This window comes from Protopterus annectens, chromosome 5.part0, assembly GCF_019279795.1.
Source record: "Protopterus annectens isolate FY-2018-M chromosome 5.part0, PAN1.0, whole genome shotgun sequence".
Classification (NCBI taxonomy): Eukaryota; Metazoa; Chordata; order Ceratodontiformes; family Protopteridae; genus Protopterus; species Protopterus annectens.
Window position 1 is genome coordinate 304,334,273 of NC_056735.1, and position 23,557 is coordinate 304,357,829.

The window sequence follows — 23,557 nt, forward strand, 5'->3', positions numbered from 1 at the left end:
AGAAATTGTACTTTAGTGTGTGTGAACTTGTCATCCTCCTATTGTGTACGTCCCTTACTGTTATCAGCGGTGAGGACTGAGGCTCTTTGATTACTGGGCCAGTCCAGGGGTGTCACAGTAATCAGGGGGAGAAATTTATTGTTAGAGTTGTGCGGTTTTAGCCATGTTTCAGAGAGAGTGACAATGGTGGGGGAGTATTGGGCTATCCGGGAGTGGAATTCAGTTATCATGTTGAGAATGCTGTGAATGTTAATAGAGAAAAAGGAAAACGTTTGGGAGTGTGTCTGGTAGATGGTAGGAGCCATTGGTGAGTGGAGGTTGGGGATGATGGGTTAGAATCTGGCCCAGGGTTGGGGTGAATTTCTCCAGAAAGTTGAATTGTATTGCAGGGGTTGAGGACTGATTTGGAGGAGTAGACTGCTAGCAGTTTAAGTTTGGTTCTACAGTATGAGTAGGATTTTGGAGGCACTTTAATTTTAGGGAGAGTGAATTCAGTACTGGTGAAGAGTGAGGATGATATGGGAGAGGACTAGTGTTTGTTGGTATGTATAATGTGGTGGGGCGAGGTAGGAGTATTGGGCTGTAGGTTGAGGTGGATTTGATATGAGGAGAGGTTAGATAGGAGTAGAAGAAGTAAGGAAGAGATGAAAAAGAGGAGCATATTGGTGGGTATACAGTGAATGAGAGGGAGGGGGAGTGTGATGGATTGAGGGTAAGTAGGTCTGCGGACTTGAGAGGGGGCTAGGTGTGGTGAGTGTGTTTGGGTGGTGTGAGGTTTTGGAGTAAAGTGTGAGGTATAATGACTGACAGTGGGTTCTATGGGTAGGAGGGAGGAGTAGGAGGAAGGAGTAGGAGGAGTTTGGTTGAAGTATATAGAAGGAGTTTAAATGAGGGGGAGGGGTTGGTTTTGATTGGTTAATGTTAACAGGAAGCTGGAGTGTTGAGGGGGTGGGGAGATAGATGGTTATCTATAAAGGTAATTGATGTGGGGGTGGGTGAGAAAGGGGGAGTGAGTAAGAGGCAAGATAAAAACTATCAACCTGTGTTTTTTAACTATTGGCAGTATAGTTTGGGAAGCCTGTAGAGTGTGTGATACAAATTAAAACTCCATTGCAGCAGGTAGGTGGTGGATGCAGCTAGATACTATCAGAGGGACTACGGCAGAAAGGTGTGCGAGGGGAGGCTGGGGGGGCATTTAGGGCAACCTGGAGAGCGTGCAAACTACAATAGACTAAATTACAACTTAAGTATTTGGCAACAAAGCTACACTGATTAAGACATAGATTAGCAGAATTTAGTTGCAGGACCCACTGAAGTCTCAATTGCAGACAGCAAAAAGCAGCCAGGCAGATGTCTGAGGCTGAGGTCTCAGCAGGGTGTGGGCAGACTTGCCTTCCTGCTTGTAGATAAAATGTAGGGAGACAAATAGCAAAAAAAATAGTTGAGTACTGACCTGGTATTTTAGTTAAGCTAAGTGCTAACAGCTAATTAACATCACAGATACAGAAACTGTAGCCAAAAGGAAGAATTCTAGTGAGAGAGAAATGGTAAGGAAGAAGAGGGTGACACAGAAGATAGTGAGGCAGTAGAGAAGGAAAGTTGGAGGTAGAAGGTAGAAGGGTGGATGGAGGTAGGGGAGCAGAGAGTTTCTGTAAAGAGGAGCAGTGAGTTGGAGCAGATAAAGCTCAGGGGTGAGAGCTGCGTGGCAGTGGTGAGGGGGAGAAGTGGGAGAAGATAAGAGAGGTGAGGAAAACCAGACTTGAAGATCTGTTGCAGTGTTCCAGATATTGATATAGATATTTAGCTATGTGTAGCTATATCTATATATGGGCCTACCTGATTACGCAGAAAGCTGAGAAGAATGACAACGAGATAACCGACACCAGAAGATCGACAATGGAGAAGACCGACAGTTGAGAATCCCGACGCTGAGAACACAGACATGTTAAGGTAAGTGTGCGATAGGGATGGACGTTAGGGTAGGGTGCGGGTCAGGTAAGTGTGCGATAGTGACGGACTTTAGGTTTAGGGCTGGGTTAAGTAAGTTTGGGTTAGGGTGCGGGTAAGGTAAGTGTGCGATAGTGACAGACTTAAGGGTTAGGGGCGGATTAAGTGAGTTTGGGTTAGGGTTCGGGTAAGGTAAGTGCACGATAGTGATGGACCTTATGGTTAGAGTTTGGGTTAAGGTTAGTGCATAGATAGTTGTATATGTAAGGTTTTGTAAGGTTTTTGATGTGCTTGTGTTGTGTGTGTGTTTTTCGGAAAAGGTATTTGTTTTGTTGATTGTCGGGATTGTTGTTTGTTGGGCATGTGAAGTTTCGTGTTTTTGAACTTTCGGTTTTGTCGTGTCGGTTATTTCATTGTCGGTGTTTTGGCTTGTTGGTGTTATCAGGTAGACCTATATATATATATATATTTATATATATATATATACATATATATATATATATATATATATATATATGTGTGTGTGTGTGTGTGTGTGTGTGTGTATATATATATATATATATATATATATATATATATATATATATATATATATATATATGTCTGTCTGTGGCTAGATAGATATATAGAATGGATGTCATTCACTCTACATAATTACTTGGTCATTGACTGAGTAAGGTTATGTTCCATTCATCAAAAGTTTAAGATTTCAGAAAAATGCAACATTGGATGTATGTGGGCAATGTATGTGTGACTTTAGGAAACTAATGTCAACATTTTCTGATATTCTCATGGCTTTGATATTGGAGGGAAGGATTTTTTATGTGAGTGTAGTTGGGATAGGGTTAGAGTAAGGGTTAAGTAAGGGGATAGATTTAGTGTAATGAATGTATGCCCTTGAGTGTGTGTGTGTATGTGTGTGTGTGTGTGTGTGTGTGTGTGAGCTGTTTTGTGATAGTGCTACACAAGGGGTTTTGCAAAGGTAAGGTGCAGGTTTAGGTTTATGTGCATTATTTGGGTTAGGAATAGGATTAGGGTCTGATTAAGCAGGCACTAGTAAGTGGGTACAGGGTTAATTGCCAGTAATTGTTAGAATTATGCTTAAAGGAATATATGTCCCACATGAACAAGTGAAGCACAAAACATCAGTACAGTGCATTAGAACAGGCCATAACACACTTCAAAGCCTTTCACATACTCCACTGGTAAGAACCACCATGCTAGCTTACATTTGAAAGACTTCAGTATGAAATCACTAGTTTCAGGGTCATAGGATTGTATGTACACTCTGAACAGACTATATACATTGTGCTGGCTGGTGCCAGGGCAAAGCTCAACTTTAAACTTCAAAGGCTATAATAACAAAGCCCATCTGCTAAGTTTCACATTGCTATCCTTTTGTTGGGAGTTTTACTTCTAGACTCAGGATTAGTGACAAAAATGAATTTTCATCCTAACCAGTACCATCATAAGGACTGTATTGCCTAATTTATAGCCAAGCACTCTTGTTCAGTGGCCAAATATTTAGCTTCTGTTCATGCCAATTTCTTACACAGGTAACAGACTGTATGCTTTTCACCTCCCAACATTTGAGATAATATGGTGCCCAGGCCCACAATGGATGCCATCATTGTAAGATTTAATTGCTTATTAAAATCAGAGGGTACCAGCATGCATCCATTTATCAAGTGGTAGCCCTTTGAAATGTTGGCACTTGCTTCAGTGAGTCCTGAAATATGGGGACTGAATAACCAAAAAAATGGACTTGCATATATCAAGTCCAAGATGGCTATTTCTTGTTATAAACTGACGTACATACAAGTCTGGGGTGTGTAGGGGGCTTGTCCCCCTGCAAAAAACAAGTGAGAAGAGGGATACTTGAGATTTGGTCTTCTCTTGTGTTTTCAGTCCTTTTATGTGTTAGTACTCAGTGCTACAAGTGCCTATATTTCAGCAGAGAGTCATTCCAAGCCCAGGATGTTCTTCACCTACTAGAAGGTAGCCTCTGCCGTCAGAGCCTGCTTAATCAATGAAAGCATCTTACTCCAAGAGAGGCTATTGAGAGGGCATGCAGTGCTGCAAAAATATGGCAAGAACTTCATGCAATACCTGTCCAGGCCTAAAAAGACTGACTTGTTTCTTGGTCTGAGGTGTTGACCATTTTCTGATTGGCTTCACTTTTTCTTTTGGGGGTTTATAATCCCCTCTTTATAGGTTAGCCTTTATATTTCACTTTAGTCAATGTAATCTCGCTCTTGGAAGCATTCAGTATAAGCCCTGCCTGTTTACTGAGTTCTAAGATTGCTTATAGTTTCAGTAAATGTGAGTCCCAGTCTATCATATGGACAATCACATCATTTAGATGTGTAGTGGTGTAGGGGGCTTAGGGTTTAAAGACCTTCTCTAGCAGTCATTATAAAGTGAGTGGAATACTATAAAGGTCAAATGGGAGGATTGTACATTGGAACAGGCCCTCATGAGTCGAGAACACAGTTTTTTTTGTTTAGCATCTTCAGTTCAATGGGTCTGCCAGTAATGTTTTGTTAGGTACTGGGTGATTAGGAGTGTAGCCTTTTTTAGCAATACTATCAGTTCATCTACTCTGGGCATAGGAAAACTATCAAACTCTGCAATGCTGTTAAGTTTCTTAAAGTTATAGCTCTGTGTCATAAAGGGTTAATGCCCTGACTATATCTCAGGTAACCCAAGTTCAGACAGAGGATCAGGCACCTGCAGGAGCTGGCAGGGGACACTAAGCATGAAAAGCTGCTGCCAGCTCATCCATCCTGAGGGCTGAAGATGGCTATCGCTTGCCACAAGTGTGACACCTAGCAGAATCCAAGCTTGCCAAGTTTGCACTGTCATGGTGCATTTGTAGCAGTGGCTGAGGGAACTTGGTATACAAAGGCATGCTTCCTGCTTGAGGGAAATCAGTGGTAGAGAAGGAAGGAACTGCAGTGGGGATGTGCCCCCAAGAATAGCCACCCCCAGGACCTGCAATCTGGCCTGATGTCTACCACCCAGTTCTCACTGAGGAAAGGAGGGCCGGTTGGGATTTCTTTTCAGGAACAAATGGACTGTAGGTTTCTTGTCTAGCCCAGAACAAATCTGACAGTTAGGTTCTGGTAATGAAGCTACTGGGTGAGGTCCTAAAAACAAGGAAAAAAATTCTGAAGTCCATGCAGAACCAAAATCTGGTTTTGGAATTAGGAATTTGGCTATTCCTTTATTTGGTGGATAATACAATGGTCTGTATATGGGTCATGTTTTATAAATCTTTTCAGACTCTCTTCTTTTGAGATTCAGGGATCCTGTACACTTCCAGGATTCTATGTGGTGCCAGATTAAAGTAGGTTTTACTAGTCAGTTCTGAGGATATTTCCTTCTTCCGTAATAGTAACTCCTGTACCTCCTGTCCCTGGGGTTTGGATACAGTATTGTCTGCCAGGACCTGTGATATTGATAACAGTCTCTTCTTCCAGTCAGGTTCTCTGACTTTGGCTGCTACACTTGCCACAGCTGGCTGTACTTCTCTCCAGGCTTTCAACACATTCATATAGTACATTTGCACAGGCCAGCTGTTTCCTGTTTGTCTGTCATTGTAACTCACATCACTTACATTTTCTATGACCTTAAAGGCTAAAATCAGTTTTGGCCAGAAGGAACTAAGGTTAATACTTGGTTCTCAGCCTATAACTTTGTATATCTAGCATTTCTGTTATAAATTCTTTATTGACTGGCTAGTGTCCTTTCTGTATATTCTCAAATTATGGGCACTAATATTTTAATCTGCCTTGGAGGGTAGTATAGTGCTCCAGCACACTGTTAAGTAGAGTCATCTTTTCTTGTTTCTTTGATGATGTCCTACAATACCTTGTGGCATCTGCCATAGGGAAGTTCAAAGAGCTAAATTGCATTAACTCCCATGGACCCTGAAATATGGCAAACAACAGATGTTGTAGGACCTGGGCCCAATTCTTCCCATCATCTTCGGTGACCTTCCTTAGAATAGAGTTTTAATCCTATTGAGCTGTCCTACTAGTTGCCATTCTTGAAGTGATATACTGAAGTTTTGAGGGAATACAGTCAGAACATCAGACTTTCTGAATGTCAAATCAAAAATGATCGCCCCAAGAGGCTGAAAATCAAAACTTTGGGGTTAAAAACTTTACTATAGTTTATGTACAAGGAACATAGAGTGCAAAAGCTCTTAATTTATTTAAAAAAAAAAAAAAAACTTTGGTTTAAACTGTAGCAAAAAGCTTGCTGCATTGGTAGTAAGCAGATGCAACAGTTTATACCAAGCACATAGTTCTGCCATGCTTGGATTTGTCTTTAAAAAAAAATAAAAGAAACAAACAAATCATTTTTTCTTTAAACTGTAACAAACGGATTGCTTCATTTGTAAAACTACTGTTAAACTTAAACTGTGGTCTTCTTCAGTTGATGACCTTCCAAGTGAGTACATAAAAACAGCAGCCAGTAACATGCCCTACCCTGTCTCAATCCTTATAAATAGGTCTATCCAGGAATCACACATTATTTCTCTCTTGAAAAAGTTACACATTATCCCTTTGTACAAAGGAAGAAATGCAACAGACATTAATAACTTTAGACATATAGCAAGCTTATCTCTCCTTCCCAAAATACTTGAAGAAATGTATTCAAAAACAATTGTTAGACTATCTCCTGCAGGAAGAACTCTTATTCCCTACACCACATGGCTTCCATCCTTCCTATAGTACTAGCACTGCCCTTCTGACCTATATAGATACTGTCAATAAAGATAGAGATCATGGCAAACTAGTTTATTCCTTATTTCTAGACTTGTCTAAAACCTTCAACACAGTTTGTCACAGCAAACTTCTACTTTAAATGTCCTCAATAGATCTTTCTCAGCCCACCCTCTGTGGTTCAAAAGTTACCTGTCCAATAGGTATCAGTCAGTAAAATGGTAGTCCATGCTCTCTCCTTACCTCCCGGTCACCACAATTGTACCACAAGCTCTGTCCTTGCCTCTCTCCTCTTTAAAATGTTCACAAACACTCTCTATACTTCCACACAACAGGCCACCGTAATACAATATGCAGATGATTCCACTCTGATTTGCTTATCTGACAATATGGTACACCTCCAAAAAATTACTCAGGAAGCTTTAACAGCTGCTGAAACATAGCTTCATAACTCATAAATCATGCTAAAAAGACCAAACTACTACTTTTTTTCCACAAATCTCTCTCTCACATGAAAAAACTAAATTTAAAGTCCTCTCTCTTGATAATACAACCATTGAAGCCACTTCTCATAGCAAACTATTAGAAGTGATAGTGGATAATAACTTATCAAAAACTAGGGATGCTTTACAGAGCTAAAAACTTTCTCACTGACACAACTAAAGCTATACTTGCCACTTCTTATCACCTCCCCGCTCTTCTTTATGGTGCTGCCATCCTTACTAACCTCCCGGCTTCACAAAAATTTAAATTTGAACAATGCTTTAACAAAGTTGCTAAATTTGCAGTACATACCCCTTTCAGAACCCACCACTATGTAGCACTGAATAGCCTAAATTGGTTAGAACTGTCACAACATATAGACAACTTCTTACCACCTATAAAATTATCCAGCATCCATCTGCCTGTTCTACACAACTATATTCCCAGTCAGTCATTGCGATCCAGTGACCAAAAACTCCTGTCTGTCTACAAGCCTAGCAAATCTGCTGGACATTGTCTGTACTCATACAAGGTTGCTAAGGCCTGGAACTCCTTGCCTGTATCCATCAGGTCTATACCCTCCCTCCTATCTTTCAAAAACCACTCTGAAAGACTTCCTTGCTAAAATCTGGCTTTGTTCTTGTTCAAATCCAGTATAAACTATATCCCTAAATGTGAGCAGTTACCTTTTCATTCTTTATACTTCCTTACTTTCCCTTCTTCACTTCCTTACTGCTATCTAATTCTGTTCCCTGACTTTCTCTCTAAATATACCCTAAACCTGTTTTTCCCTCACCTCATTTTTCAGTTCATATTTACATTAGACTAGCTTACCTTTACTTTCACTACAAACTGTGTAAAGTTTTTTAAATATTAAATGATGCCATATAACTTGCATTGATTTTTTTATATTATGTCAGATTTGTTATAATTATTTAAACTGCAAATATTTTTGTTTTATTTTTGATGATTGTAAAATTATTGTTCTTAAAATGTTTTGTAATAATTTGGAGTTTTTCTCCCTGGGCCTCTGCTGAAAATGGGCTTCTACCCAGTTGGACATTCTCGGTAATCAAATGCCAATAAATAAATAAAGAATCAGTTGCTACAGTTTATGCACAAGGGATACAGAGTGCTAAATCATTTATGTTATTAAAAAAGAAAAAAAAACTGTTATTTAAACTGTAGCAAACTGTTTGCTACATTTGTAACTCTAAACAGCAGATATGCTATCTCACAACTTCAGCACAAAGACTAATAGCAGATACTGCACAAACAACACAGGAACTACAAGCAAATACATGCTGTATCTCTCTCTCTGTCTCTCTTTCTCATGGCAGTACAAGTTCCCACCCTCCAAGTTGGAGCAGGTGTATTCAGTTTATTGTTATTGTAAGGAGCACAGTGTGCTCCAGTATAGCACTTTACAAATACACAACACACACGCACAGAAACATACACAGTCACACCGAGCTACCTCAGCATCACAGACCAAAGTTAACAACAAATTTCTTTTTCTTGGGAATCCTGTTCACTTGGTAGTGACAGGATGACTTGGGAATTGAGGTAAAAACGTAAACTGAAGTTTTATGGCTGCTGCATTCCACCATTGTGTAAAATTAAGCAACTGACACACAAGTCTTCATTATAAAAGTAGGTTTCTTTAAAAAAACAAAAGTTAAATGTCTGACTTTGCTAAAACATGCAGTATCTGTGGTCTAAATAGAAATCATCTAAGTAATAACTTTAACAACTCAGGTGCAAATAAAAGTAAAGATCCGATAAAGCGTTTAGCTCTGGTCTACTTCCAGGCAGTAAGGCATCAGCTCTTCCTCTTGTGTATATGTATATATATATATATATATATATATATATATATATATATATATATATATGTTCCTCATGTGTGTGTGTGTGTGTGTGTGTGTGTGTGTGTGTGTGTGTGTGTGTGTGTATACACACATATATATATATATATATATATATATATATATATATATATATATATATATATATAGTCTTGGAAAAACATTGCTTTCCTAGGGCCGATGCTATCCCCTTGACTTGTCTGATAAAGGTAATCCTAACACAGCCATATATATGCAACCTTTACTAACACATTACTTAATTGTTAGCAATTCTTAGAATTCCCTCCAGTTAAAGGGGTATTTATCCCATATGCTCAAGTGATGCACAGTATATCAATGCCACACATTACAATAGCTCCTTACTTGCTAGAACAGCTTTTCATATATGTATGCATATCAGTCTATCTATATATCTATACACACACACACACACACACACACACACACACACACACACACACACACACACACACACACACACACACACACACATTTGCTCTTTAGTACCTGTAGGGACTGCAGCATCTAGATGCATATGTCAATATTATGCAACTAACAGAATGTTAAGATGTGCACAGAAGTATACACCATTTCTCAGAAAGTGCCTTGTGTCTCTTTTAACCTTGAGTAATTCACAAAAAAGTCTGGAGCAAAGCCCTAAATTCTGTACAATGTAATGAATGATATTACATACATTTCCTTTACGTTTTGGGAATACAGCATTATCATGGGTTCTACTCTGAAGATTAATTTTTCAAAAAAAAACATGAGAAAACAGTACTCATAACTTCTTAGATATGTTACAACTATAAAGAAAATAACTTGTCTTGCCACATACATATTAACTATTAAAAGGAAATAAAATGAAAATAGTAATTTATCGTGGGCACTTTCTTTATGTGCTCTGTGTGATGAAGTTACTTAAAGATTGAAGTGCTCACAATAAAATGAGTTTATGTTTAAGAAGCTCCAATATATTATTGTTTTATTTCAGAGTCATATAACAGTAATTTTTTCCATCTAAACATGGGTTAGAATGTCGTGTTCCGACATACATCAAACAACTTAAAAACTAAAACTCAAATAATAAATTTTATCAGTGGCATAAAGCTTTCTGTCTATTTATTAATTTTACAGATATTGGAATCTCTAAAACAAGGACCCAAGATGTGCCAGCATCCAATAACAGACATAATTAATCATGTGTCTCCTGTGGCATGTTTATTGTCACCCGAGCTGCTCCTTATTAAACACACTTAGAGTATGTCAGATGTTTGTACTTTATTGCCGAATTTATGGTTTGCTGCTGGGTGCATTATCTATACTATCCTCCTAGCAGAGTTATGACAGAAATATTTGCAGTTCTCTAACCACTGAAAATAGTTGATAAATTGATTGTCACCACTCCTAGGACTGGAAAGGGACTTTTTCAAATCAACGAGACTGTGCATTTACCATTTAGTCAGAGATTAACTGCTGTGTGCGTTAGACCTTTTTTTTGAGTATGTACCTGTTGCCTAAGATATGTAGTTTTAGGCTTTCAATTTAAAATTAGGTGTATACTTCATAATTTGATTGTAATTACTTGATTGCAAAAACACCAAAATATAAGAGAGCTTGATTATCATAAATATGAAATTAATATGTTATTGCTCAGCAAATAATTATCTGCTGAAAGCAACAACCAGTGCACTTAGGATAAATATAAAAAAAAACAAGGATAACAATGTTCAGAATCTCATTATATTTGTTTTTTATGACCGTATTCAGTTTTAGAATAATATTTCATTAAGTTTGAATTCAAGGTACTGGTAAGCCTCCTTCAGCAGCTATTATTACTACAAGGCCTAACTAAAACTGCTTCTTGAAACAACCTTTCACTGTCTGGAAAACAGCACACTTCTGATAGTAATATCCCACTATCCTGAAAAACAGCAAAACATTTGATATTTTGTATTAATTAGTATGTGCTGATGATATGAATCCACCTAATTTAACATGGACGTAGCAATTACTACTTATACCATTTAGGTACAGAGTATATCTCAAGGCTTGTAAACCACTGTTCATTGGGTAGGCCTTTGTGGGTTAAAACCTAGAACTTTTGCATAAGAAGTTAAATGTTTTTTTTTTAGCAGTATCTCTGGTGTTGAATTTAGTCACTTCTGTCTCAGAAGTCAGTATCATAGTCACAGTGTGGTACATTCTGTCCTTGAAGCAATGATAAACTGAAATAAGTTGCAAAATTAACCTTAGATAAATTGTAGATTCTTGTCAGCATATGCCCTTAATAGATTTGTCTATGTTTATTTTCAAAGATGGAAGAGCTTATTGAAGGAATACGATGGGCTTTTATAGACATGCTAGATAAAGAAAACGGCTGGATGGATACAGAAACCAAAGTTAAAGCTAAAGAAAAGGTAAGGTACCTGTTCAGGTAACAGCAGAATAAAGTAAATAATGGCAGGTGAAGTGTTTCCTTTCCTTCCAGCAGCAAGGACCCCTGAGTTCATACAATATAATATGATGTACAATGTCACCTGCAATCTACTTAGACAATTACAAACCACAATACTCATTTTCAACTGCTAACTAGTAGCTTGACTTTCGTTAAAATATGCCTGTAAGCTTTTGTTTACTGTCAATTTATTAGTTTTGAGTTTACTGCAGTTTAAAGCTGGAATATTTTCAGGAAGAAAAGATCTCTTTCCTTGTGCTGTCTACAGTCTGTTCATATGTATCCTGTCTATTGTACACCCACAGAATGTATCCTGAATTGGTGTCTTTCTTATCTTTTTGCCTGCTTTTTTATGCCCCAGACATACTTAAATGCCAGTTGATTTGCACTTCCTCCCATACATACCTTATTATTTTGTTGTAAAGTGCTCTACAAATTTACATTATTTTGAAGGAGAGCAAAACTCCTTGTGGGCCTTATACATGACTGGTATGAATGTGTGAGCCAGCAGTCACTTTTGTTGTATGCAATTCTGAATCTTTTAGACTATTTGCTTTTCTTGACATGCTTTTTCTGCTATACTTTCAGTATCACTCCCCCACCCTTTTTTACTGTTTTATACATGAGGTCAGGGTTTCATGTCAAGTGCTGTCACCTCTCTTAATTCAAAACCACTGCTCTACCTTCTTCAACAGTTATGCCCGACTCTCACAGGTCTTATTTCACACACAATCCATCCATCTGTTTGCTGGGTACCCTTGTTTCCTCTTGCCTTCTGCCTAACTGTCCCAAATCATCTTCACCAGGTTGCCTTCTGCATTCTTGAACATCTGCCCAAATCACCATAATCTGTTCTATTTAACCTTCTCTGCATGTGGAACTACTTGGGCTTCTGCTCTGTTGTCCTCATGTCTTTGTCTGTCCCTCTAATTCTAGATTTGACCATTTCCCTTCTCCTCAGCCATCCCTCCCATATAACTGAAGCTGTTAACCTGTTCCACTGTTTTCCATTCTATCTCATTTCTCATCTTCTTGTAATTTCCCCCATTTGCTGACATTACTGATATCTTATCTGCACTCAGTTTTACCCTGTATGACTTCAGCTTTGCATTCCACTGCCCTATCATTTACTGAAGTTCTTCTTCAGAATCTGCATGTAATGCCACATCGTCTGCATACAACAGCTTTGCTGCTCTGTCTCCTTTGACCTGTTTGTTAATGTAGTCCATCACCAGTATGAACAGCAATGGGTTCAAAATTGAACCCTGATGCACATTCACTCCCACTGGAAACCCTCTCAGTTCAAACACTGTTTGTACTTGTGTCATTTACTCTTGCACATAGCCTGCACTAATTCTACCAATATTTATTTGGCTCTTGTGCATAGCCTGCACTAATTCCACCAATGTTTATTTGGCTCTTGCACATAGCCTGCACTAATTCCACCAATGTTTATTTGGCTCTTGCACATAGCCTGCACTAATTCCACCAATGTTTATTTGGCTCTTGCACATAGCCTGCACTAATTCCACCAATGTTTATTTGGCTCTTGCACATAGCCTGCACTAATTCCACCAATGTTTATTTGGCTCTTGCACATAGCCTGCACTAATTCCACCAATGTTTATTTGGCTCTTGCACATAGCCTGCACTAATTCCACCAATGTTTATTTGGCTCTTGCACATAGCCTGCACTAATTCCACCAATGTTTATTTGGCTCTTGCACATAGCCTGCACTAATTCCACCAATGTTTATTTGGCTCTTGCACATAACCTGCACTAATTCTACCAATATTTATTTGGCTCTTGTGCATAGCCTGCACTAATTCCACCAATGTTTATTTGGCTCTTGCACATAGCCTGCACTAATTCCACCAATGTTTATTTGGCTCTTGCACATAGCCTGCACTAATTCCACCAATGTTTATTTGGCTCTTGCACATAGCCTGCACTAATTCCACCAATGTTTATTTGGCTCTTGCACATAGCCTGCACTAATTCCACCAATGTTTATTTGGCTCTTGCACATAGCCTGCACTAATTCCACCAATGTTTATTTGGCTCTTGCACATAGCCTGCACTAATTCTACCAATGTTTATTTGGCTCTTGCACATAGCCTGCACTAATTCCACCAATGTTTATTTGGCTCTTGCACATAGCCTGCACTAATTTTACCAATGTTTATTTGGCTCTTACGCATAACCTGCACTAATTCTACCAATGTTTATTTGGCTCTTGCGCATAACCTGCACTAATTCTACCAATGTTTCTGGGACTGTGAACCTTTGAAGGACTGCCCGAATCAACGTACTTGGGACCTTATCATATGCTTTCTCCAAGTCTATGAATGCCCAGTTGGGCTCTTTTTCTCATCAGTAGTTTCTTCTCAAGTATGTCTCACAATACAAACATCGAGTCAGTTATGCTTCATCCTAAGCTGAATCTGGACTGCTCATCTCCCATCTTACTTTCTACTACTCTGTGTTTCACTCTCTCCAGAAAGTTTATGCATTGTGACAGGAGCTTGATACCTCTATACTGCCCACAGTTGTAAATGTCCCCCTTGTTCTTGTATGCTGGCATTACAATACTTATTATCAAATTATCTGCGATAGTCTTTTCTGTCCATGCTACCATGAGTACTCTCTGGAGTCATTTCTCTCCTAACTCATCCAACATCATGATCACATCTGACATGACCTCATCTAAGCCTTCTGCTTTCCCTGACTTCATTTTCCTTAGCGCTGTTCTTACTTTTTCTGTGGTGATCTCCTCTTCTTTCTTTGTAAGCCATATGAGAGGTGGTACAACTTTTTTGGAGTATTCTTCCATTTAGAAGCTGCTGGAAGAGCTCTCTATATCTGCATTTGATGTTCTGTGGGCTGGTGAGCAGGTTGTTGCTAGTATCTCTTATGAAGGGTGTCTGACTCTTCTTTTTTCTTTGTGTCTTTGTCTTGCAACCTGATAGAGTTTCTAGTACCATCTGTGGAGTCACTTTTTGGAAGCTGGTAGAGTGCCCATGATGCCTTGTTCTTTGCTATTGCAACTCCTGTCTTAGCCTCTTTGTTAGCCAAGCAGTATTCTTTCTTAGCCTTGTTCATCTTTTCTAGCTCACACTTTTTCCAGCACTCCTTCATTTTGATGGCTTACTGGGCTTCTGCATTCCACCACCACCTTTTCCTATGTACCTTATGTCCATACCTGGCATAGTGAGATATATGTTCTATAGTCCTTGCTTATGTTGTTTTGAGACACTGCTATTCTTCTTCATTTCTACTTATTTCCTCTTGTTCCTGAGATGCTACAGCCAAGAGTATGTTTTTGAACTCTTGTGCTTTTTCTACAGTCAACTGCCAGTCTTCAGTCTAGTCTCTCTTGACCATAGAGCATTCTCTGACCACTGTTGCAACCAATGGTTTATACTGTGGGCTGAATGTTTTACTGGGGAGGACTTTGCAATTCCTAATTCTGTCCCAATGCTTTCTTATAACTTGGAGGACGTCTATCAGTATTGTGTGTTGGCTACTCTTGTATGTGGCCTTACATCTCTCTCTCTTGCTGAGCCACATCAAGCCATTTTCTGGACAGAAGTCTAGAACAGCATTTCCTTCTGTATTCCTGTTGATCCACCTGTGTACCCAGGCAGTCTTCATAGCCTGCTCTGTCTGTCCCAGTATGTGTGTTTATGTCCCTTCTAATAAATGACCTTATCAACACCACCTCATGTTGTCCTGCTTTCCTGCACCTGCTGCCCGAATGCACTCTTTTTCCTCTCTGTCATCACAACCCTGAGATTATGAATGCTGCCCTGTCCTTACAATGAAGTCTGACTGTGATGAGTTTTTCACTAATTATAATGACATTCCTTACTGTTTTCTGAAGCCTCTCCCTCACCACAATTGCTACATCATCCCTAATATGCTCTCTTACTGAGAAGTCTCTGGATTTGCTGCACTGTTCTTTCATCTTAGATGTAAAAGATGTCCAGATTCCTCCTTATCATCATGTTAACCACTTTTAAGCTGTATCCATTCAGTGAACCTATATTACCTTATATTATGTAGCAATCCTTACTTCATGCTTTGCAATTTGATTGTTTTACATTTAACTTCCAGAACTATCCTGGGTAACATGAGATGGACAACCAGACAATAGCATATTGACCCAGGACAGATGGGCTTTATGGCAGGCACATATTGGTCAATGGGTCATGATGTAAGTAGTATTGGCCTTGAAGTAGGTCAATGTAGGCTGGGTCTTCATCCTGGCCAGTAAATGCATTAGTCAATGAAAACCACTCACCTACAGCCATGTTTTACACCACTGAGTGACTAGCTTTGCCATGGCCACAATCTGTTATCTCCTATCTAGAAGATACTTTGCACCACCACAGCTCATGCCCAAGGCAAGTTCATCTATACAACTTTTTGCCCTATAAGGCACCATCTAGAGTCTGTGTTGTAGCCCACAACTACATTCTTGGGTGACTCTGAGGTGGAAGAAACTACACAGAGAGAACATACAAAATCCACATAGACATTGGCCAGAGGTTAGGCTTGAACCCTATACCTTTTGCATGTGATGCAAAACCTTAAACATTATAGTAACTCTGTCTTACTGATGTTTGATGGAAAAAATGTACTACACAATATTCTTGTATTCTTGTAATAGGGGGTTGAATGAGAGATTTTGTATGCTTGTTTTAGGAGTATTTTCTACTAATGCTAAAATCAGTTCAGCTATGTTTGTTCAGACCCCTTTCTGTTCTTTCTGTACCTCAAATTACTTGTTACTGGAATTGGTCTATACTTTGTCTATGAAAATGTAACTACTGTTGTCTGTATTAAATGCTATAGTAGAACTTTTCTTCTCATAGGATCATAGGATCATAGGAAGTTACAAGGCTATCGAACCAGAGGTCATTTCAAGCTTAGCCGTTTCATCTCTAAGCAATACCATAGATACTCTAGTCAATACCCAGGATTGTATTTATTCTTAGACTTTCACTGAAAATAAGTTATTACTACTTGGATATTCCTGTTTTTAACATGAGTAAATAACAAACAATACACAAAATAACAAGTATAAGATAGGTATTTAATAGAAGTTGCCCCTTTTTCTAGAGAACATGCTTTAAGATGACATAAAAAAATAAAAGATGGTGCAATGATACAGATATTAACAAGGCTGCCACACAGGCAGGTGCAAGGGGTGTACTTGCACCCTTCTGGATTTTCACTTCAATACATTTTTGCGACTTAATCATGGGTGCCGGAACCATAGGGTGAGGGGAAGTGAGTGCCCTCCCACTTTTAAAGCTGTTGACCAGAAGGCTTTGACAATGACATGGTGGCAGCATCTTCTCCTTTAAGAAGGCCCATGCTTGCATTGTATGCATGCCAATCCAATGTGGATGTAAACACATTCTGCACTCGCGTGTAGAATTTAAACTGGAAGTTCCATAGAGAGAGAAGTGGCTGTTCTGTTGAGAGAGAAGGTATATGTGTGTGTGTGTGTGTGTGTGTGTGTGTGTGTGTGTGTGTGTGTGTGTGTGTGTGTGTGTGTGTGTGTGAGTGTGTGTGTGTATGTTTAACATACTTAACTGTCCAGATTTAGCCCCATAATTTTGGTTTGTTTCTCATAAAAGGCATGTTTTTTTTCTGGCAAATCAGGGAGGACTAAAAAGACTAAATAATGACATAGGAGTTTCAGACTTCATACCCTTCAGAAAATACATGCTAACACAAATCCTGTTATTCTAGCAAGTTTTCAAGTTAAAAAGAAAAATATTTAAAATGTATCCCTATTTTGGGTCATTATATCCCCATTATTTCAGTCTTTGTCCAGATTCCTTAAGGTTGAGAGGTATGTGTACATCTCAACTTTCCAGATTTTTGTAGAATGTCCTCATTTTTGCCCTAACATTTTTGGCCCATTTTGCAACATTTGTGGTTTTCTGGCAAATTGCTAAGGATTGAAATAACTAAATAATGCCACACATTTATAGGTTCATAGGTTCATAGGTGTGTATACTAGGGTAATGGCCCTGGAGCCTATATAAGCCTAGCCCAAGAAGATTCCCTGGCATCATGCCACCCAAAGTTATTTCCCAGTGCCTCTGTCAAGCAAGGCCACTGAAGTGATTCCCGGGGTGAACTTGCTATTGCCCATCCACTTGTTAAGATTTCTCTTAAAGAGGGCCAGTGAAGTGTTCTGCTTGACGTGAATGAGAAGTTTGTTCCAGAGTATGGGAAGTCTCTGGGTTAGGAACCTGTCCCTCCAACATTTGTGTTTTAGACTTTCATTTCCTTCAGAAAACAAATGCTAAGACCAATGCCATTATTCTAGCAACTTCCTAAGTCTGTAAGAGCAATATTTATAATCTGTCCCTATTTTTGAGCTTTTGTCCCTCATTATTTTAGGCTTTGTCCAGATTTCTTATGCTAAGGTTGAGAGATATTGCAGGTGTAGTATGTAATGCCCTAGTTAGGGGGGAGGGCAGGTTAGTCAACTAACTTGATCAGGCTTGACCCTGTAACTTGGTTACAGGAAAAATAGCCTGAATCTTTTACACCAGCTACCAGACTGCTGAAGTTATTGTGAGCTTCAGTGGAGACAAGGCATTTATATCACATTATCTAAAGATGAAAATAGCGAACGCTATTTAATTGGCCCCAAAACATCTAAACATGAAAATATCGAACATTCAGAACAGTGAATTTTTTCACATGGAAAAAATTTGCTGCTCCGAAACACATACACACAACACAAGCACATCAAACAAACAACAACCACACACATACAATTAAATTCCTACATTTAACGCTACACTAAACTAAACATACACTACTATCTACCCACTTACCTTAACCCAAACCCTAACCCTAAGGTCCATCACTATCGCACACTCACCTAACCCACGCCCTAACTCTATCTCACTTAAACCATTCCTAACCCTAAAGTCTGTCACTATCGCATACACGCCTAACCTGTGCCCTAACCCTAACTCACTTAAACCCGCCCCTAACCCTAACATACAAACAATCACACACTTACCTGAACCCAACCCGTAACTTTCCACTACAGCACTAAGAATAGCAAAGCCACAGAAACGGCCAACCAAATTCTTTCCCAAGGAAAGAATTTGCTGTTCTGCAGCTTCGCTATTCTTAGCATTCGCTGAATAGTGTTCAATATCAGAACATTCAAAGTTTTAATATTTTGATGTTCTGATATACACCTGAGACACAAGCTTGAATCCTGTACACCAAATACCAGACTGCTGAAGGAATTGTGAGCTTCAGTGGAAACAAGAATCTGAATCCTCTGCATAGACTGCACTAAATTGCTGATGGAATTTTGAGTTTGAGTTTTAGTACATTTTCAGGGAATTATGAGTTTCAGTGTATTTTCAAGGGATTATGAGTTTCAGTAAATTTTCATGGAATTGTGAGTTTCAAGGGATGAAAGATTAATGTTGCTCATGTAGATGGAGAGCTAATATTGCAGTGCCCTTTTGATTGGATATTGTTTGGTGCATTTTAAGGGGGATAAGAGTTCTACACTCCTGAGTATGTCCTCCTTTGTATGAGATGCCTACTAACCATGAACTTGTTGTCAGTTAGTCAGTTATTCCCTATTGCAACATTACCAGCTAACCAATATTTTTTAATGTAACATAGGCAATTAATTCTTTAAGGGCAGCAGGCACTGAATTTGTAGATGAAACACTAAAACGTAAAGCTGTTTGCCAGTAGTAACCTGTTTGTAAGTTACAGATGTCTTTAATGTGGAATTATTTGGTTGACTTTTACTTTTGCAGAGATTGTGCTTATTGTATTGCATAATATTGGTGGATTGTAATGAGAGATGTTTGAGTGGCCTTTTATGGTTGAAATGTTCTGTAATGGGTAGTTTTGTCATTACTGGTTCATACATTTTGTGTCATTGTTTATTAGAAGAATGTTCAAAACTACAAATTTAAAATACATTCTAGCAAGTGGCGCTGTATTATACAAGGAATATAATTTAATACAATCAGGAAGGTGAATCAAAGAGCTCATATATGTATGCATGTCCCTAAAAATGTGTGCAAGGAGCCTATGGTTTGAAAACAGCCCAATGGTAAACTTAATCCTCCACTGGTCAGATGCATTTTCTTTGAATGTGGGTTTTCATGTCATTTCAATGAATGTGAGTTTCAAGGGCAGAGAAGTTTACTGCTCATGCTAAGTCTGTTTTCATTGTGAGACTGTACTGTTTGTTTAGCAAATGGCTATCAGTGTTTGTGCTATTTTATTTCAGTATCTGTAATCACGCTGCAGTGCACATGTAAATAGCTTAGCCTGGAGCACTGTCTGGTTAAGTGACTTGCTTCCAGTCTAGTTAGGCATTAGAGGCTGAGGGAATCAAACCGCACACTACCACACCACAGGAAACAGCTTGGTAACAACTCCATAATTCTCTAAACCAAATGCTAGAGGTTATAAATGGAACAGGGAAATTGTGGTAAGGAAATGCGAAAGTTTACCACATATGGTTCTGTCTGTAATTATTGGTAAAGGGACTTATTGAAGATGTCCCATTATGTCTAGAGAGTAAATCCACTTGACCATCGGATGGGATGTGGTCAAACAGTAACCAACTTCTGTTGTATGAAGATAATGGAGCAAATATACATCAGAAGTAACCCACTTTAGTTAAGTTTATTAAGATGCAGTGAACAGTTTGTCATAATGACACTTAGCAAGCAAAACAGATGAAGGAAGTCAGACCAGAAAACAGGGGAAAGAATTTAGGCAAGAAAACAGGTTGTAAACATTGTCATTACATAAACAGCTTAGGGACAATTGTCACATGATGCTTATATGGAAAAGGCACATTTACATAGAGCATTGGCAGGAATGATGTTTGTTGAACAGATGAAATCATCAACTGGTGAAACACATAAAACACAACTCAGTACATTTTTATGTGGGCTGAGTCCCTCATACCCACCATGGAGGGCACTCTGACTCCTTGTACCCTTACTTAATATAATCAGCTCCACAGTCAATGCACTCTGTCAAAAAGGAACATTTTCTCATTGTATCAATCTTAGGCTACTGAGATACTGACTGCATATGCTCTTAGGCACACATTTGTCATTATATTTGATATTAACAGTTTGAAAATCATATATATCATAAACATACATTGCTGCATTCTTTTATAGGATAGGAAATTACATGACATACTACCCAGTTTGTGTTTACCAGCCTTTAAAATGGATGTGCAGTTGAAATAATAGATGAATAAGCAGTTAAGGTCAAAAGCTGAGTTCAACAAATACCAGGTTGATCTGATGAGGTCACCTGTAGGCATTACATGTATTGAAAATATATACAAAGACTGTATGAGATTACATCAGTTAATACTGACAGTGTATTTTAAGACAGGTTCTTACAATTAACAGTGGCTGATATACATTGTTACAGCTTTAAGCATAAGGTTTTCAATATGGGGGGTATCTCAGCTTTATCTGCTCATCTAGGTGAAATAAAACACAGAGTGACATGCCTTGTACAGACAAACTAAAATATACCATTTGCTAATATTCAGGTCATATAGTGTACAGAAATTAAGATGGACAACATCGCCCAGATTACAAATGTTTGTTTGTATCTGTGTGTCCATGTCGCCTGCATGTCTATGACAGCCTGTGCTGGTGCCTCTACATGGCACTAACTAAAGCAATCCTAAATGCTACCACAGTTGCATACCTGAATGCAGTGCTAGGGCTAACAGTGTGGAACAGAGCATGCAGATGCAAAATTCATGATGTTGGGAGACTTACCCACACCTAATTCATATTCATGTCTACCACACAACATTTTCCTATATATATTTATGTGGTTAACCACATAGACTTATTTCACTGATCTATGGCATTACACAGCCCTCATGGATACTGCAAAAGGCAGGTCCTGTCATTCCTTGCCACCAGACTATGTATAGCGCTGACATGCTTCAGTGGCTGCAGTGGCCTGGAGATCATTTGTAAAGCAGTTTATTGGCTGTCTGTCATGCAAGGATTACAGGATGTATATGTATGCAGATGTATAGCTTTGACTTAACATACATGTGTGCAGTTATTGTTGAAACATGCATGTGCTGCCTTGTACATTACTGTATGTGAACTAGTGTGTGTGTATGGGGGATGGTGGTGGGGGGATTGGTTTGACAGTGTGTCCACTGTGTACTGCATGGGAGATATGAATGAGTGTGAGGCAGTTGTACTTGGCTGCTAGCCCTGTGCGGTTGTGTTTTATTCCATTATCAGGAGTCAGTGACGCTTCGCATCTCTGACTGAATTGTGATAGAAGCTTTATTTATGTGATGTTCTTCATTTCCATAAATTCTGTGCTTCACACTCACTTTTAGTAGATGGTCACATATCATGTATTACAGAACTGTATGCCATTCACCCTGGATTGCATCTGATCTTTTTCTATTTATTCCCCTGCTCACTCACCCTATGTATTGATGTCATGAAGCTATCTTTTATATCTAAATTTACTGTAATGTTGAACTGACTTATTCAACATTTCGGAAGTCCACTGATCCATTCTTAAGTTTTATGTGCACTTCATATCCTGAATACACTGCATGCTAAATCATTCTGTTTTGCAAGCATTTTCTATTGCAGATTATTGATTTATCTCATTTTGGATGCTGCCGTGTTACCAAATATCCTTTGCAATTTCAAAACATACTTTCTTCTTTTTTTTTCTGAGCTACAAATTGGTGTTTGCAAGTTCGAGGACTTATCTATATATATTATCACATGCTTTTTCTTTTCTATAACATTTCAATTCATGTATACACACACTTTCTTGCCCACAGTTTTGCAAAAAGTACTTAAATATTCTGGAGCTATATTGCTTTGGCACGGAGTAATATCCTTACCCAGTATTTTAAATTTGCTCATGTGCAGAGTTGTAATATTTAAAGCTGTTGTGTTTCTACTCTACCTGTCACTGTTGCTTCATTATTTCTTTTACAATATTTCTCAGCCTTACCTGTCTAAATTTGAATGCGTATCCTTTAGCTAATTTCACACTTTCCTGGCTTTGCTCCCTGCTTACTTCCCCCTTTCCTATGCTAACCACAACTCTCTGTCTTAATAAGAATTATTCATCTTTTCACATGTACCTCATCTTTCACATCACCTCCATCCTTCTATTATTGTCTACTTCCTTAGCACATATACAGTTACTCATCCCTTGTGCTGCTAAACTGCATTTCAATCCCTTTACTAAATATCTGCTGAACAAACTTAAGAATTTTGACCCTCCTTTTTCTCACTGCCAATCTTTACTTAATTACATCCACTTCTACCCATCAGCTACTTGCTCTTGTCTCATTCATCATTACTCTACATAGTGTATTAACCAGCCTCTGACATATTATCTACTTTTACCTACTCTACAGCTTTAGCCACCTGCTACTTGCTACAATTAGCTGCCATCAACTGTCTGCCTAGTCATTGTATTGCATTGGAGTATGTCTGCATTTTCAATAATGCTAGATTCTGGTTCAATTTATTTTACCAATGTTCTGCATTTTTCCCACAGCTGTTAGTGCTTTTGATTGACTATACCTGGAGGCTGCAAAGTCTGATGACCATGTTTTGAACTCAAGTTCCTCCACCTTGCTTTGTTTGCTGGTGATTGTATTAGAATGCTTATCTTCTTGTCCTCCAATATTAAACTTGAAAGCTTGACTTGTTGAGGACGTTTTCACTGACCCTTGCAAGGCACTCTAACTTAGCAATGGATGAAGGTCCCTGATTGACTTGAGAGCTATGCCTTCTTAACTTCAGTTAAGAAGTTAACAGCACGGTTAATAACCTTAATCACTCTTGCAAACAGTTCATTTGATGATATTATATTGTTTGATATTACTTAAGGAATATTAGCAGTAAAGGCCCTTTGTATGTGGAACGGGGTGGCCTTTTTAAAACTCTGAATAATGAATGTTACTCATAATGAGGTACAGTTGGGGTTGGGGTGTTCTGCGAAGGAT

The 23,557-nt window shown here is 38.6% G+C and overlaps 1 protein-coding gene across 1 annotated transcript in view; it reads left to right on the forward strand.

The window, feature by feature from the left end:
- Positions 1-23,557, forward strand: part of PHEX (phosphate regulating endopeptidase homolog X-linked) — a 1,091,028-nt gene that overhangs the window by 566,179 nt on the left and 501,292 nt on the right. The window contains exon 12 of the mRNA XM_044072288.1: positions 11,350-11,451. Within this exon, the coding sequence (XP_043928223.1) occupies positions 11,350-11,451 (102 nt within the window). The remainder of the gene's footprint in view (positions 1-11,349; positions 11,452-23,557) is intronic.